Source organism: Squalius cephalus (genome assembly GCF_949319135.1).
Source record: "Squalius cephalus genome assembly, chromosome: 6".
Classification (NCBI taxonomy): domain Eukaryota; kingdom Metazoa; phylum Chordata; class Actinopteri; order Cypriniformes; family Leuciscidae; genus Squalius; species Squalius cephalus.
The window spans coordinates 14265334-14283057 of NC_137127.1; the positions used below are offsets into that span (position 1 = coordinate 14265334).

The 17724-nt window shown below is 36.3% G+C and overlaps 1 protein-coding gene across 2 annotated transcripts in view; it reads left to right on the forward strand.

Annotated features, from left to right (window-relative positions):
• Nucleotides 1–17724, forward strand: part of LOC307159812 (UPF0606 protein KIAA1549) — a 53611-nt gene that overhangs the window by 26000 nt on the left and 9887 nt on the right. For both annotated transcript variants that reach the window (XM_079873437.1, XM_079873438.1), the window contains exons 4-13: nucleotides 82–170; nucleotides 990–1158; nucleotides 1281–1411; nucleotides 2161–2350; nucleotides 3161–3220; nucleotides 3815–3960; nucleotides 5780–5957; nucleotides 9056–9240; nucleotides 14875–15080; nucleotides 16634–16770. In XM_079873437.1, coding sequence (XP_079729563.1) covers nucleotides 82–170; nucleotides 990–1158; nucleotides 1281–1411; nucleotides 2161–2350; nucleotides 3161–3220; nucleotides 3815–3960; nucleotides 5780–5957; nucleotides 9056–9240; nucleotides 14875–15080; nucleotides 16634–16770 — 1491 coding nt within the window. The remainder of the gene's footprint in view (nucleotides 1–81; nucleotides 171–989; nucleotides 1159–1280; nucleotides 1412–2160; nucleotides 2351–3160; nucleotides 3221–3814; nucleotides 3961–5779; nucleotides 5958–9055; nucleotides 9241–14874; nucleotides 15081–16633; nucleotides 16771–17724) is intronic.

A 17724-nucleotide genomic window follows, 5' to 3' on the forward strand; every position in this document is an offset into this window, starting at 1 on the left:
TACATCTTATTTTATTTAAATTTTCTTTTTATATTCAAGGCTCCAAGAATAGCATCAAGCTCGATATTTGCTCTGTTGCAGGGTTTCCTCCGGGGTCTACTGTTGGATATGCTAAAGCCAAAGTCAGAGAGATTCTCAAAGCCGAGTTCAGCCGCTCAGTGGAGCTACAGGTACTGTAGACATGCGATTTAAAAGGTCTATGTTATGTTTTCCTCCTCTTTTTTTGCTTGTCTTTATTGATTTCAAGCAGTGACAGCAACTCTTCTACATCTAAAACTATTATTTTATACAATATTAAACAATACAATTACAAATACCTTGATTGTAGATTCAATTTATGCTTTTAAAAATTCTTTTAATTCTAAAGCTAAAAGCTTTTTAATGGTGAAAAATTGTGAAAACTGCATCTGAAAATATACAGTTTAATATTTAACCATTTTTGGATATTGCATAAAAATACAGAATGGATGAAAAATGTTACCAGGAAAACAAAAAGTGCCAATTTCCATGGAAGTGTTTTTTTTTTTCTTCTTCTATTAAACACGTAGGAGGAAAATGCTGCTTCATTCATAAATAGTTTTTGCAATTATTACTTGCAATAATTATTGCAATTATTTATTTTTTAAAATGTATCATAATAGGGATTGTTTAACCTTCTTACTCTTGGTTTAAATCACAGAAACTTTAAATATGTTTTGTAATCCAGTGATGTGTCAGTGAAACATATAGATAACATCTCCCCTTCCTGTTTTATCTCTTGGGTCTTCATAAACAAACAACACCTACACGTAATTTGGCTCAATGGGAACGAAATGGTTCTTTGCAACACCCTGCATTTAAACACAAATCCTCCTTGACTTTTACAGGCTCACTGAAAGGCTTTTTGATATTTCTCCATGTTCTTGAAAAGGATGTGAAATTGCTATTACAAATATGATGTACACATCCTTGACATTTAATGTTCATAATAATTTCTTCATGTGTTAAAGGTAGTGAAAGCTCCTCCAGATTTTGTGTTTCGTGCTGTGTCTGGTGCAGTGGTTTACACCGCCATATCGGTCATTAATGCCCTGAGAATCTCTGCTCGGACCACTAGCTCCTTTATCAGCGTGTCACCGATCAGTCCTGTACCAGGCTTGCAGTACCATGTACATACAGGTACACTGCAGTGAAAACTGCATGTCACAATTATTGAATTCTCTCTAGCCAATTAGATTTTGTTGCATGTCATGATGTCATGAATTTTACCAAACATTGATTATATGCATGTGTTTTTGCAGTACTTCAGTTTGTACCCAGCCACATAGATGTGCGTATGTGTACCTTCAGTGAGCAGACAGAGAAGGGTCTGATCACAGCCTTATCTGAAGTACGCCGACGCTCACAGGAGTCCACAAACTTTACTGTGAATGTAAGTTGACTGCTTTACCCAGTTAACAGTATTAAGAGCTCAAGTTTCAAACACCAATATCCTGACACTGAACCCCTTCAAATCCTCTTAATTGCTTCTTATTCCATTCCGATTTGCTTAAATGACTACTTTATACAGAAGTTTTATATGATGCTTATGTAAACGAGCCAAATAAAGTAAATGTTAATATTTTTATTCTGGAACATTTTTGATGTTGGCAAAAAGAAGCTTCAAATGCTTTCAAATTGTGTAAAGTGAATGTGAGGCTTGATTGCCTTCAGTGCAGTGGGATGACATCATCTCCAGCTATTTGCTCTGATTGGATAAGTTCAAACGTTGTCAAGGCAACAAATCTAATTGCTCCGCTCTTATTCATTTCATTCACTAATGTTCAGGAATCTTTTAAATAAATAAGTGAGTGTGATCTGAGACTAGATACTTTTATATTAAGATATTTATTATCTACTATTTTAGTAACTAAATTATTTAATTGTTTTATATATTAATTAATTTATATATTATAAATAATTTAAAAAAAATTATTTTTTTTAGGAGCTCACATTTTACATTAGATGCTTGATTGATGAAAATCTGGATATTTTTGGCTTTTAAAATAGCAGAAAAATATGTCTATTGGATGTTTTATTGCACAGTAATTTCTAGAATCCCTTTCTGGAGAATGAGTCATTCTAATGTCTAATTGCTTTAGTTTCAGATAATTGTATCTTAGAGACTGAATTGTTTTGTAGATTTTAAACATCACATTGAGTCCTGTGGGCATGGCGGCACAACTGCAGAAGGTTCCTGTTGAGATCACCTTTGGTGTGCGTGATATGCGCGGGTATGTGCCAGGGACAGAGGTGAGCGCTCTGCTTCGACAACTTAGCATGGTCGAGTACAGCTACTACCTGGGCTTCCCTGTACGCCAGATTGCAGAACGTGAGTCCACACACTCATTACTGTTCGATTACATAAATACACTCCCAAAACAACTTATATATAGCATAAATGTCATAAACGCAGCTTAAAAACTGGCCCACACTAAAAGATTTTAAAATTGTGAGACCACAAACATGACGATAAAAAAAATCATAATTTAACAGTTTTGTTCCTGTAGTGTGAGAAGCGTCACGATTTGACCAAGACAGCACACCACACACTAACAGATTCCGGTCACAAACAACCAGAGTCCCGACTGTGAACACGGGAAATCTAGCAAAATCTCTCTGGGTAAAATGTGACTTTAGACTAAACCAACATGGCGGACATCGGGCGAGAAGAAATTACGATAATAGTGTTTGGACTGTTTTTTACTGAAAATTTGCTAAAAAAAAAAAAAGAAAGAAAATAGTTTGGATGGAGTCGTGTTATGCTTCCATCTTCCATCAACTTGCTTTCTGATTCAATATCATACCGTTTCACATGACAATCTACAGATGCACGTTTGTCCTCGGGGTTCCCCCCACACAACAGGATTTCTGATTGTAAATATTCAACATGTTGGATATTTACGAACTGAGATTGGTGCGGCACCGATCGTTCTTCCGAGCAGATTCAATCACTCTTAAGAGACCACGGATATGATTGTAAAGCGCTTTGGGTGCACAGTAGTACATATGAAAGCGCTATATAAATGCCTCATTCATTAACACATCTCACACCACAGGAAAATCTGATAGAACCAGATCATATTACTTTACCTATGATTGTCTGAAATTTTTAATGTTTTTTTCTTCTCTTCACCATTAGCATTCCACTACCCAGAGCTAAACACAACCCAACTTCTGCGTTCTTCATGGGTTAGAACAGGTACTGGCCTGCAGATGTTAAGCTTAACAAAATACACTACCGTTCAAAAGGGGGTCAGTTATGTTAAATGTATATAAATATATATATATATACACACTCACAAACACATACACACATATATATATATTTCAAATAAATTTACTTTTGAGCTTTCTATTCATCATAAAACCCGTTTCCACAATAATTTTGTGCAGCACAAATTTTTTTCAACATTGGTAATAAGAAGAGTTTTTTTTTAGCACCAAATCTGCATATTAGGATGATTTCTGAAGGATCTGATGCCTGGAGTAATGATGCTGAAAATTCAGCTTTACAGCACAGGAATAAACTACATTTTTAAACGTATTAAAATAGAAAACAGATTTTCAAACAAATTGAAATAATATATTACATTATTACTGTTTTTACTGTATTTTGGATCAAATAAATGCAGCCTTGGTGTGCATTGAGTCTTTTTCAAAAACAAACCAACTTTTGAACGATTGTGTAATGATGTTACTGTACAATCAAATAACCAGTCTATTTTTCAGACAGAAATGAGCAATTGCAATGCCATAATGTCATGTATTACATATTGTTTGTGTGTGTGTTCAGTGTTGTTGGGGGTGTTGGACCAGCGTGTGAGTGACAAGATCTTCCATGCTACTATTGAGAGGAGACTGGCTCTGTTGCTGGGCGATGCATTGGGTACAAGACGTCGCTTTAAGAGAGCAACTAGTGTGGGAAACAACAGTGTGCAGGTTTGTAAATCATCTGTGTTATGTGGCCTTATTCTATTCATGCTTTCCTTGCATGAGCTCATTGGATTCATTTATAGAGCTCTTCCTGTGTGCATGCCTAATGCCTCTCTGGATTCTTAATCAATCTCTGTCTTTGTGGCACATCCCCACACCTGCTCTCCCTCCACACATCATCATTCAGGGACAAGAAGTATCCATGGCAACACCCTCCTATTCATCTTCGGCCTGCAGAGCCACTCAAAAAACAACCATTTCACCCCTGTCGACTGTCGGCGCGTCTTACTCCAGCTGCAGTCTCAGATAAATTATTGAACACAGCTTGCAGACAGCTAGTGCGATTCTTAAAGCACTAATTGCTTATTCTGCCTACATAGAGAAGATTTTTCTGTTTCATAGAGACCTGATTGCAGACTAGCTGACCTTATGGTTTCCAAATGACTTGTGTTGATAATGACAAGTGAGTCCGTTAATGACCGCTAATTAGCTGAGAAGTAATGGAGCTGTGTTAATGATGCTCAGTGATGTAATTTCTAATTTTAGAGAGGTGATGAATTCTAGAATAACTTGCAAGCACTCTTGCTTGAATGTAGGTTGATGATAATCTGCAAAGCTTGGATGATCTTATGACATTGTGTGGCCATCCTCTGTGCTGTTTCTGATAATGCACCCTGAGGTAGCAACACATTTAAAATGAGCTTTTAACGTCCCCGGCCAGTGAGAGTTCACTACCCAGGGCTCGTAATGTAGGTCGAGCTCAGGTGAAGCCCTCACTTTGCCACTCTCTGTTTCCACCCCAATAACCTTGGAGACTAGTGGTTAGTGACTCTCTCTGAAAGCCTTTTTGGGTTTTTGTCTAAAAGACTTTTAAGTTTTAAGAAGCTAATTGTAGCCTATTCAGAGTTCTGATTCCTATGTTTGCGTGTGAGGAACAGTTAGTATTTGCATATATATTGTAAGTTCTAAGTTAAAGGAAAAATTTACCCCAAAATATAAATTCTGTCATTATTTACTCACCCTTAAGTGGACATATATGTGAATAAAAGCCTAAATTCAATATGTTCATAGAAAGCATTCGTGTCTCTTCAGATAATTTGGACTAAACCGCTCAATGCATATGGATCAGTTTTTCGTGTCTCTTTATGAACTTTTTGAAGCGTCAAAGTGGTAGTTGCGTAGACTGTCAATGGAGGGACCAAAACTCTGTTATAAAGATCTTCATTTGTGTTTTGAAGATGAAGGAAAGTCTTACAGGTTTGTAACAATATGAGGTCGAGTAATTAATGACAGAATTTTCATTTTTTGGGTGAACTAACCCTTTAAGCTTCAAAATTGCACCATAAAAGTATCATAAAGTTGGTCCATTCTAGTGTTATTTATAGTATTGATGAACATTTTAGATTATCCTTTTTATATTTTTAAGCTGAACATTTTAATTTTAGCTGAAGTTTTAGTAATGTTATGTGCTTTTGTCATTTTGTTACTTTTTGTTTTTTATTTCTATTTTACTTTCATTTAATTTTATTTCAGTTTTAGTCATTTTAGTACTTCAACTTAAATGATTCCATTCACAAAATGAGACTGAATGATTCTTTCACAAATTGGACTGATCCAAATACACAATATAAAATTGTAAAATGGAAACGATGTTCTCCATAGACTCCTACTCAAGAGTTTTGCAATACGTTGTTGTTGTCAAAATTTTTGGATTGAATAGTTTCAGATGCCGAATGACATATATGAAGACATACATGTATAATGTATAAAGACGACATTACAGTGTATTAAATTGCATATTGAACTTTTTTTAAATTGTGTTCAGATTGTACAGACCACACGTCTTGTGGGCCCTGACAACCCTCTGGAGATTATCTACTTTGTGGAAGGAGCTAACGGACAGAGGCTTCCCGCCGCAACCACAGCGAACACGCTCAACAGTCTTGACGTACAGCATGCAGCGATCATCATGGGATACCGCATCCAGGGAATATTAGCACAGCGTGAGCATTCAGACCTTTAATACTTTCAGTAGAAAAAATCAGTGGGAGAGAAACTACATTACATAGCATTGCAATAAACTAAAAAATAATAATGGTAATAAAAACAATGATGAAGTGGTCACGATTTTGATTGATGTGACATAGCAGGCAATGGTTTTTGTGGTAACATTCTTTATTTCTACTGCTCTAAACGTCAAAGAGGAGAGTTCAGATAGCGTGACATCTCAAGGGAGCTCTGCCTTTTTATGTAACATTTATATGTGGCAGGCTTACAACTGCATCACCCACAGCATAAACACTAGATTCATTAGACTAAATTTAGTAGCTTCCTGTTGTATAACATCTTGAATTTTAGCATAAATCTTAATAGGTCTCTAATTACAGTGAATTCAAAAACAGGACCAACCCGAATTATGGATGTTTGCCGTTTAATGGATTCAGCATCATAAAATGTATCAAATTTTATATATGCATTCAGTATATGGCTGATTTTAAAGCAAATCTGATTGGACTGAGGTTTGAGATTTTGAATATTTAATTTATTTTACATTTACGCCGCCTTCACACTGGCAGTTGAAATCCGCTCCGATACGGCTACGAAACGACCGGAAGTCATTCATTTCCTATGGAGATTTGCAGACCGCATCAGAGCCCGTCTACGGAGAGCCTTGGCACTTCCTATTAGCCCTATTGTATCGATCTTGGTTGCAGTTCCATTAGAATTCCACTGGAGGTGATCGCGGGCGAGTGCAGACTGAATGGGAGTCTATGGGGCTAGACGGTTAAATGTGTCTCTTTCACCCGATTGCCGTTGAGAAATCTCAGATTTTATTGTAGGTTTTGCAAGTTCAACATGGGTTATAGGTCGAAAGTTGAATGAACGAGTACTTATTTCTTTTCGATTTCTTACAGGTTGAGTTGTTGTTGCCCATAACACGCTAGCATTCTGCTAATGACGTCAGCATTCTGACGTCATTGACATTTTAAAAGACTTTTTAAAGCAAATAAGTGACTCTAAAAAATCTAACACCCAGCAATGTGTAATTTCTTTGCATCTCCTTTCGAATACAACATTCAAATTACTAGACAAAAAATTATATCCTGAGAAAAGTGGATTTTGAGGGTTTTTCGCCATAGACCTCCATTCATTCTGCACTCGCCTGCGAGCGCCCCCGCATGAACAGAGACGTGTTACTGCAGCCAGTCCAGAAACCGGAAGTAAGCAGAGAGTGCCAATTCTCTTCATATTAGACATTCTCTGACCGCATGCGAATGGGTCCGAACCGGGTCCGAACGAGTGCGGTGCGGAAAAAATCGTGTCCGTTGGTCATCCGGATACGTTCAAAAAATTGAACTCTTGCGAAAGGCTACGGACGGATCCTATCCGACAATTCCAGCGGAAGTTAGCGTTGCTATGGTACTGATAAACAAACCTGAATTCTTAACTTTTAATAAAATAAATCATGATTTTATAATGATAAGTTGTCATGTCATTTTTTTATTTTCATGATTTTATAACGTTATTAGGGCAGTTAATACAATTAAAAGCCCTATATACCACTATATCCCATAGCCGACCTGACATGTCAACGTCCTGGGCAACTTTCCTCCACAGGATTAATGTCTCTATAAAACTCATCAGAGAGATCATACAGAATTGTACATTCTGACACTGACAAAATCAACCGTTCTAATCTCTCCGCCATTTTTGTTCTACTCGCTTCCGACGCTTTTCAACGGTATAGTACGACGTCCGCTGGGGGCGTATTGCGTATTACGGAGCTGATTTCAACTGTCAGTGTGAAGGCGGTGTTAGATGATATTTGCCATCACCCAACTCTCGCTAAAAGTTAATCTTTAAAAACAAATAATTTAGTAAAACTGTTAAATGTAATCTTAAGCAAATCTCAAAATATACATCCATTATTAGGGGTCATTCACACAGAATGCATTTTTCGATTCCACTGCTACTTTTCCATTGTTTTTCAATGTAAACATGCGCTAGACGGATGTCTTTGACTATTGCGCTCGGGTCTCACGTCTTTTGCAGCGTCTCGCGCACCACACAGCGTTCTAAAAACGCGGCGCTCAAGTTAAAAGTTCAACTTCTTTTTAACAAAACATGTCTCTACACCTTGCGTTTTTTTTTGTTCCACTGACCATCGTCTCAGGTTTTTTAACAGAAAAAATGGGTGAACCGGCCCTTATACTGTATTTTAATAATGTTTTAATTCCCAAATTCACTTGTAGCATGTAAAATGATGGTGTATCTAGTATATCAGCCAGAATTGTAGTATCGGTTTATCCCTATTTAAGGGGGTATCGAGTTTTCTTTAAGTGTCTGTGCCTTTAAACCATTTTTATTGTTATTTTTCAGCAATACTATTCTGATTGTTTGGTATAAACATGTCAACAGTTTAACTAACCAGTTTCTCTTCAAACTGTTGCTCCACCATGATAGAAAAGACTAAAAATGTACTGTAGAGGACAGTTTACGTCATTTCAAATCTTTTCATGCTGTGTGGCAATGCTGTGAATGTAGTCTGTACGCTTGTTATTGCAATATTTTTTCATAAGAAGACAGCAATTTATTTTTTACTTTTAAAGAAGTGAATACTTTTTTTTCTTTTCGGGAAGGACATATTAAATTGATCAAAAGTGACAGTAAAGACATTTACAGTGTTACAGGTTGAATTTTCAAATAAATGCTGTTCTTTTAAGCTTGATTTATTAAAGAATCCTGAAAAAATATGAAGCAGTACAACGGTTTTCAACATTGGTAATAATAAGAAATGTTTCTTGAGCAGCAAATCAGCATATTAGAATGATTTCTGAAGGATCATGTGTCACTGAAGACTGGAGTAATGTTGAAAATTCAGCTTTGCATAAATTTGAATAAATTACATTTTAAAATGTATTTAAAATAGAAAAGTTATTTTAAATGGTAATAATATTTCACAATATTACTGTTTTACTGTATCAAATAAATACAGCCTAAACTTCATTAGAAACATTTAAATCTTACCAACCCCAAACTTTTAAACGATACATACTGTCCTTAGTCACTGACATTCTTGTTTACCCCTGTGTATGTTCAGCTGTGGAGAAACAGGCCTCTCCTTCCTCAGACGCAGAGAAGACCAACACGTGGATAATCGTAGGGGTGGTAGTCCCCGTTGTGGTGGTCGTCATTATAATAACTATCCTGTACTGGAAACTCTGCCGCACTGACAAACTGGAATTCCAGCCAGACACCATGAGCGCCATCCAGCAAAGACAGAAGGTGAGAGAGAGAGACTGGAAATGCTATGTAATGATGCGATAATGAAGCATTGCTTCTCCTGACAAAACTAAGGTTCAACCGGATGTCATGCCGTCATTTTGTTTTGTTTCATTTTCTATCGGCTAAGTCTGCTGATGTGTCAGTGACATTGCTAATAAGTTGGTGGCTCCTGTGAGTCTGAGCTCCTTATCTCGTCTCCGATTTAAATGACTGTAGCCGGATACAAGCCAGCTTTGAAAGATCAGAAGTGGATAAATGGGATGTGTTTTTTAGTCAGCTATCCGCTACTCTACCCATTTATCCTCACAGATCATTTTGGCATTGGGAAGTTCGTATAGACAGTTCATTTCAATGATCCGATTCAGTTGTTCGTTGAGTCATAAGTCAAGTGTTCCCAGAAGTCGCTGCGTCATTTTCTGTAGTGAAATAAATGTTTATCTTTTCTTTCTAATGTTTACCTCTATCTAATTTTTCCAGGGTTTTTGTATGGGTTGTGTCTAGGCATGAGCTAAACATATTTTCAAAATTGACTAATGAGCGTGTTGTCTGAATGACTAGTCAGTCTTAAGGAATCCCTGTGTATGTATGTAGGGTCCACCAAACTGTCTTGAAACGTGTTTTGATTAGAGAGCCAAGTTTTTCCAAATTGTATTAATTATATACTTTTTAGATGACTAGCCGACCATCTGCCCATCCCTCGACTAGATTGTTTGTTTAAAAAAAAAAAAAGTGTGATCAATGCATTTATATAAATTAGACCCTTTAAGTTCATTTCATCTCATTGAATCATCTTTAAAGTTAAGATCACTCACATTACTTTGTCTTTGGCTATTGCAGCACATCCCATGCTGTTTTTGAGTGCCCGTTCCTTGCAGTCAAATTAATTCAGACATCACTAGTCATTATAAATCTTGCTACGAGATCCAGACTTGTCATGCACAAGCACACACACTTTCAGAGTCACAGCAGTAATGAAGTCTAACGCTCAGCTGGCTGTGGGGTTAATGCTCAGCAGTGATGTTCTTATCCAGAACAGAGCCTGCTGATCCTCTCAGTCTCAACTCCTTGATTTAACTACACTCATCTGAGGAGCACATAGTCATTAAACACTCCATGTGTGCCCTTACTAGCATACTCACTGCCCTCATGAACTATCCCCACTCTCATTTACAATCTCACCAATGACTCGTCTTAATTCTTCAATGATGTTCTCTGGTTTAATCAGTTTATATTGTTAAATGGCCTGCTTCACACTTTATTCTTCATGCTTTTACTTAAATCGATACTTCATGGAGTTGAGAAAATGTATTTTGACACAAAGGGACAGTTTACCCAAAAAATTTAAATTCTGTCATCATTTGCGTATCAAGTCGTTTCAAACCTTTATGACTGTGGAACAAAATATATATATATTTTAAATGGTGTTTTTTGGGGGGGTTTTGTGGTTTGCATCCCAACATTCTTCAAAGCATCTGTGTTTTGCATAAGAAAGTAATTCATGCAGGTTTGTAAATGATGACAGAATTTTCATTTTTAGGTTAGTATACCTTTAAGTTGGCTTTTTTTTTTTTTTTTTTTTTTTTTTTTTTTTTAAAGGTGCAGATTTTTTTTCTCTTTTCTTTTTTTTTACGTTAAAATATTTTGGTGACACTTTATAATAAGATTAATTTAGATGTTGGGTATAATTAAATAATGAGTATACTTTTATGGCATTTTATAGGTTTAATCTAGATTCTAATACATTTCTTCATGTTCTATCATCAAATTTCTTGGAGCCCATTTAGAGCTTCTCTATCTCTTGTTCATCTAACGCACATCCATTCGTATCTTAACACTCTCCCTCTCCCATGCGTGTGCAGTCCACCTCCTCATTACAGAAATCAATACCAGCAATCCAGAGGTCAATGACTCCTGTCAAGAGCAAAGACCTTTTAGATAGTAGTGATGAGGAAGAAGAGGAGGAGGAAGAGGAAGGTGAAGAGGAGGAGGAGGAGGAGGAGGAGGAAGAAGACGAGGAGGAAGAGGAAGAAAGGAGAGAGGAGAAGGTAGAGGCTGGTAGATGAGTCGTCATCATAGTAGACTGTAGAATATTCCTCAAGTTAGTCCTCGCACACGAAGCACAAGATTCCTCTTCCTCTTTGCCCCTCAGCAGTCTGAGGCACCAGTGTAACCGTGTCAATGTCATCTGTGTTTGGACCATTTTGTAGTTCTCTGTGGACTCTGCTGACTTGAGTATGTAGTCGGATTTGCAAACAAATGACTCTTTGGCTCTTCAACTGGTTCTTTTAAATTAAACAACTCGCATGAATGAAGCAGAACAACAACTCACAAATGAGTCAGAGATAAATGAATCTGTCTTAAGCGGTTCACTCCCTCACTGAATCAGTTGGAGAGGTTCTCAATAAGCATCTGATTCTCTTACGGAATTGCAAGTCATTATCCAATTGGAAATAACCCAAGATTCTTTACTATGTTATGTGGTACAAATATGGTAGATGCTATAGAAAACATTACCGTTCAGAAGTTTGGGGTCGGGAAGATTTTTGAAAATAGCCTCTTATGCTCACCAAGGCTGCAATTATTTCATCAAAAATGTTTTAAACTGTAATTGTAATCCCTTTTATGGCATTTATGGATTTAGCAGCCATTTCTCCAGTCTTCAGTGTCACATGTTTCTTCAGAAATCAGTCTAATATGCTGATTTAGTGCTCAAGAAACATTTGTTGAAATGTTGAAAACAGTTGTACTGCTTACTATTTTTTTGTGGAATACTTTTTTTGAACTATACGATTTTTCTTTGAACAGAAAGTCAAGAAACGGCATTTAATTGACATAGAAATGTTAATAACATTATTAATATCTTTACTGATCAATTTAATGCATTCTTCCTGAATACAAGTATTAATTTCTTAAAAAACTCTTACTGACCCTAAACTTTTGAACTGTAGTGTAGTTAATTATCAATTGTTTGCTGACTCCTCAAGTACGAAGAATCATTAGATTCCTTATGATTCCCATCCCTAGACATGTTTGTTAGTACCATCAAAAATAGTGTTTGTGAGAATGTAGTAGATGGAACAGTTGGTTACCTGTTGGAATTTGACTTGATGGGAACAGAAGCAACTTCTTATCACCCTTATCCAAATCAGAAACCTGTAATACCTGCCAGAAGCTTAAAGAAAAAAGAGAGTATTGAGGAAGAGGAGGAGGAGGGAGGAGAAAGAAATGGCCAAAGAAGAACCCAAGAAAGCTGTAAAGAAACCATTGCCGTATAGAATGAGGAGGACGGAGGTATCAGAACTGTACTGTGTCCGAAAGTAGTGTTGTGATGTAGAGATGTATTCCCTAGAATGCAGCGGTTAGTCCTAGTTTTTCCAATTGCTGATAATCTCCCTTTATGGCACTGATAACCAGCAATTGGAGAGAAAAAAAATTGCAATCTCAACAACAGATGTATGTATTTGAATGTGTCAATAATAATGTGTGTTTCCGGCCTTTTGGGCTAAGCCTGTGCAGCTTCGACTGTATTGTGGCCTAGATTTGGTTACAGCAGCGGTACAGGCTAACAGAAAAGAGATAAGAGCTTGTCTAAACAGCCTCATTTGCATTTGAAAGGGAATGTGATAGGAAACAGAGAAATAGACGTACTCCCAGAAGATGAGCATATTTCAGTCCGTCTCTATTGTGCAGCAATGCTCACTGCACAACTCAAAGCTCAGCTTATGCATTTTTCATAAATCTCTGTGTTTTCTGGCAATATATGAAACAGAGAATTTAATTTTGACCCGCCGTGACCCTTTGCACAGTTTGTTTGATCTGGAAAGTCATAAAACATACAACAGTGATTCATCAGCTTTAAAGAAACAGTTCACCCAAAAAATGAAAAACCTGTTAATATTCTTTTTGTTTTTCTTTAAACACAAAAGAAGATATTTTTCACCATGTCCAGGCTTTTTTCCCCCATACAATAAAAGTAAATGGATCCAAATATATCATAAAAGTAATACATCATTTGTCATATGAAGTCATACTATATGTGATAATCAGAGAGAAATTGCTCTTCTCTGTTGCGTCTAGACAAAGACTGAGTCAACTGATTCATTGGAAAGATGCAACTCAAATCCCAATCCGACATCACTACTTCTGTCATGAATGCTCTAAGAATAGCTATGTAAACATTTTCAATGAATTACAAATTTTCAGTCTATTTTTCACACAGTTATCATCTGGTTTCAGAAGACCTAGAATATAGTGTGTGATAGGACTGGGATGAAAATTTCCCAGTTGTAATCATTTTAACAAACCAGTTTCGACTTTTAAAACCCAAGATCGATATTTTAGTCTATGCTGTTTTTAGTTGATGCATGAATAAAACTTTATTTTATTTTATCTCCTATCCAATAAACTCAGCTTTCACATTCTCTAAATTTTATCATGAAATTCAAACATTAAATGTCGTTTAGACACTTTAATACAGCATGAGAGATCAGTGTAGTCCGGCTGTACTCAGTTCAAGCGGCAGTATGGAGCCCATATGAACTGACCATCTTTCTTTTTACTACTAGTTATAGCAATAAATATACATGAATGAACATCAGAATGTATTTTGAAAGAAACCACTTTTACAGGTTTTTATTATTATTAGTTTTCAGCTTGGCAGACCCTCTCCTTGTTCACTTTTATTGTATAGAACAAAAATTCACCTTTTGTTTTCTACAAAATAGAAAGTTGTAAAGGTTTGAAACAACTTCGTTCACCCAAAAATGAAAATTCTGTCATTTGCTCACTCAGGTTGTTCGAAACCTGTATGAGTTTCTTTCTTGTGTTGAATGCAAAAGCAGATAATATGAACAATGTTCATAACCAAACAGTTGACGGTAGCCATTGACTGCCAAACATACTATGGCAGTCAATGGCTACCGTCAACTGTTTGGCTACCAACATTCTTCAAAATATCTTTTGTGTTAAACGGATGAAAGAAACTCATACAGATTTAGAACAATCTGAGTAAATGATGACGCAATTTTTATTTTTGGGTGAACTATCACTTTAAAAGTGGGTAAACAATGACAGAATTTTTCGTTTTGGGTGATGTTTCTCTTTAAAAAACGAAATCTTTCTTTTGAATATCTCACTCTTTAAAAATTCACTGCTTTACTTGTGGCTGCTGGTCTTTGAAAGAGCCAGCGTTAATTTGCTTTCTCTGCTGTTGTGTTTGTTCAGTTCATTTAATCTTTCACAGCGTAGCAGACAGACAGGCCGTTACAGCTCGTCTAGCTGGTCCGGCTCGCAGTCGGTCTGCTGACCTCTAATCAAGTTCATCCATTTTGAAAGCTCACGCTTCTCATTGTCTCTTACAGAGTCAATTACTGTCCTCTTGCTCAATTTATTCCTATGATACTGACAATCTGAGGATTATGGAAATTCACATTCTCTCTATATGCCCTGTGTACATGCCCACGTTGACATCTCTTAAGACTCCTAGACCAAAAAGCCTGGCCTGAATCTGTCTTTTGTTTGTGAGCAGCGTGTCGTCCCTCACTCCCCTTTGCAATACCTTCATTTTCTTTACTCTACAAATAATTCTGATTCTCCAAATTAACATTTTCATCTCTCTGGGGTGGTGGTCTTTAGCTGCAGGCACCCAGCGTGAAGGGTTTTGACTTTGCCAAGCTGCACATGGGCCAACACAGTAAGGATGATCTCATGGTCATCCAAGAGCCGTTGCCACTTCCTGTACCCGCTAAGGAGCAAAGCCCAGCTGAGAATGCAGAGGTGCCGACACCAAAGTCCAAAGCCTCCACCAAAGCTTCCCGTAATGGCCAGCGGCGCAGGGGCCAGTAAGTCTACTTCTAGTAAATGTTTATTTGATATTCAGTATCAAACATGTTACACATAATTCAGTTTTTGCTAACACTTTGCAATAAGGTTCCATTTATTAACATTACATTACAACTACATTAGTTAAAATGAACAATACATCTACAGCATTTATTGATCTTAATGTTAATTTTGATTAATTTACTAATGCATTTAAAAAAAAGTTTATAAGTTAACATTAGTCTGTCCACTATGAACTAACGTAAAAAAAAACAATGAACAATTGTGTTTCATAAACTTAAATAAATTCGGTAACACTTTACATTAAGGTTTCATTTGTTAACATGAACAAACAATGAACAATACTTCTACAGCATTTGTTAATTTGAGTTAATGTTGGTTAATCTCATCATTTGCATCTGTTAACATTTGTTAATGGACTGTGAACTAACATGAACAATAACATTTTTATTAACTAAAGCGAGGCGTACAAGCTCATAGGTGATTATTTTTTTCATTTTTCTTATTTTTTCTCTCTCTCTCTGGAGAAGTCGCATGGAAATCGTTGATGCTCGTATGGTCGCGGCTCGCATTGCGTGAGAGGAATTACAAGCCGAGCCGAGTAGGTTAGGAGCACTTCCCGACCTCCCGTTAATTTTTAAACGTGTAAAAAATTCGCCCTGATTTTGACCAGTTAATAGGTTGTTCCCTATTGTCAAATCATACACAAACACGTCACACAGGCTAAATCTGTGAATATAATTATAGTCCAGTGGCTGCATTTTGCTGCATGATCCTCATGTTAAAATAACTTGTTAATTTATTTAAAGGCAGTAATCTAGCTAAGAGTGAGTCGACTGCTGATCAATAGAAAGCTTTTTAAAAGGATTACATCTCACACTCTAATCAATAGAAGGGTCTAAGGGGTGAAATTACCACAGATCTCATGTCTTGCAAACATTAAAAGTGTCTGAAACCATGCTGCAAGTAAACCGAAGTAATGTAATTCTGATATATTCTTTACTGTGTTGGTTGAAATGGAATAACCCATATTTTTGGACTATACTTAAATATAGATCAATAAAATTAATAAAAGCACATATACTAAACGGTCCAAGTTAAAATGACTAGTCAGAGACAAATACATTCCTAATAAATAAGACAGTCAGTAGGTCAAATAGTTCTTGACTGAAAGGGTAGGGAATAGGTAATAGATTCAATAACTAAGTCATGAACTTTTGGTTGGTCTCATTAGATCTGAAAGTGCTCTTTGAAAGCATGACAGGATTAGGTCATCATCCTCTTGCTTTTTCCCTGGAGACACATGCCTCATCAAAACTGGATGAGGGATAAATATTGTTGTCTGTCAAGATGAGGAGGTCGTGGTTCTGAGGAGATGTTGTGATGAATTAGATCCAAGGCTCATGTGTACATTTAAAAGTGGGATACATGGATGAATGGATCACGTTGTTTTTAAAATGTCTTCAAAACACACTTTTGTGGCATAAATTGTATGGCATGTTTTCATACCATGGTTTAGAATTAAAAGGTTTTCCTTGTATCTTTTGCTTAGGATTTCTCCATCAGAGGGCGACTCTATAGACAGTGATCCACCCAGCGAGAGAGGATCACCTGAGGACGGCACGAGACCTGCTGGTCTGCCCACCGATCCAAAGCAACCACGTAAAGCAGCTGTTAATGGATTAAACGGTACGTTTGTGCATATTTTAACTGGCAATACAATCATATATCATACATCTATTGCAGTTCTTTTTCTCATTCAAATTGCGATCCAGTTGTGATATGACAAAAGTATTTCAATCCTGACATGTATCGTAATATGCCTGATATCATGAAGTTAAGTAAAAAAAAAAGAATAAATTAACTTTTAATAAGTAAAATAATAAAATAATTTACATGATGCGTTTATATTGTGATAGTTTATGTTGTCCTTTTGATTGTTGCCTTTGTTCTACACACCTATACTTGCAGGTGTGCTAGGTTAATTGTTCATTGATTGAATTAGTTGTAAACTAAAAAAATATAATATCTTCAAACTGATAGACTTAAGATTTAAAACTCTTCTTAAATATCTCAAGATTTTTGAGAAGAAAAAATATAGTTAAACATAACCATAAAGCGGTGTTGTTATTGTCAACTTAAACTATTAAAAAAATTAAACCTAACCTTAACCCTAACCTAATTCAAAATATGAATAAATACAATAATAGTATATACATAATACTAAAATAACACGGCAGTTCAGTAAATCCTTTTTAAATGTTACTTTAAAGTTTAATAGAAAAACCTTCTTAAAGGGATAGTTCACCCAAAAATGAAAATTCGGTCAGTAATTACTCACCCTCATGTTGTTCCAACCCCGTAAGACATTCGTTCATCTTCGGAACACAAATTAAGATAGTTTTGATTAAAATCTGAGAGTTGTCTAACTCCTCCATAGGCTTCTAAGGGACTGAAACTTGCTGGCCCAGAAAATGTATTAAAGACATCGTTAATATAGTCCAAGTGACTCCAGTGGCTCGATCTTAAGTTTATAAAGCGACGAGAATACTTTTTGTGCACAGAAACAAAGAAAAATAACGACTTTATTCCATTTTTCATTTCCTTCTCTCTGGACCTCGGGTCTTTGCACGTAGTGTTTAA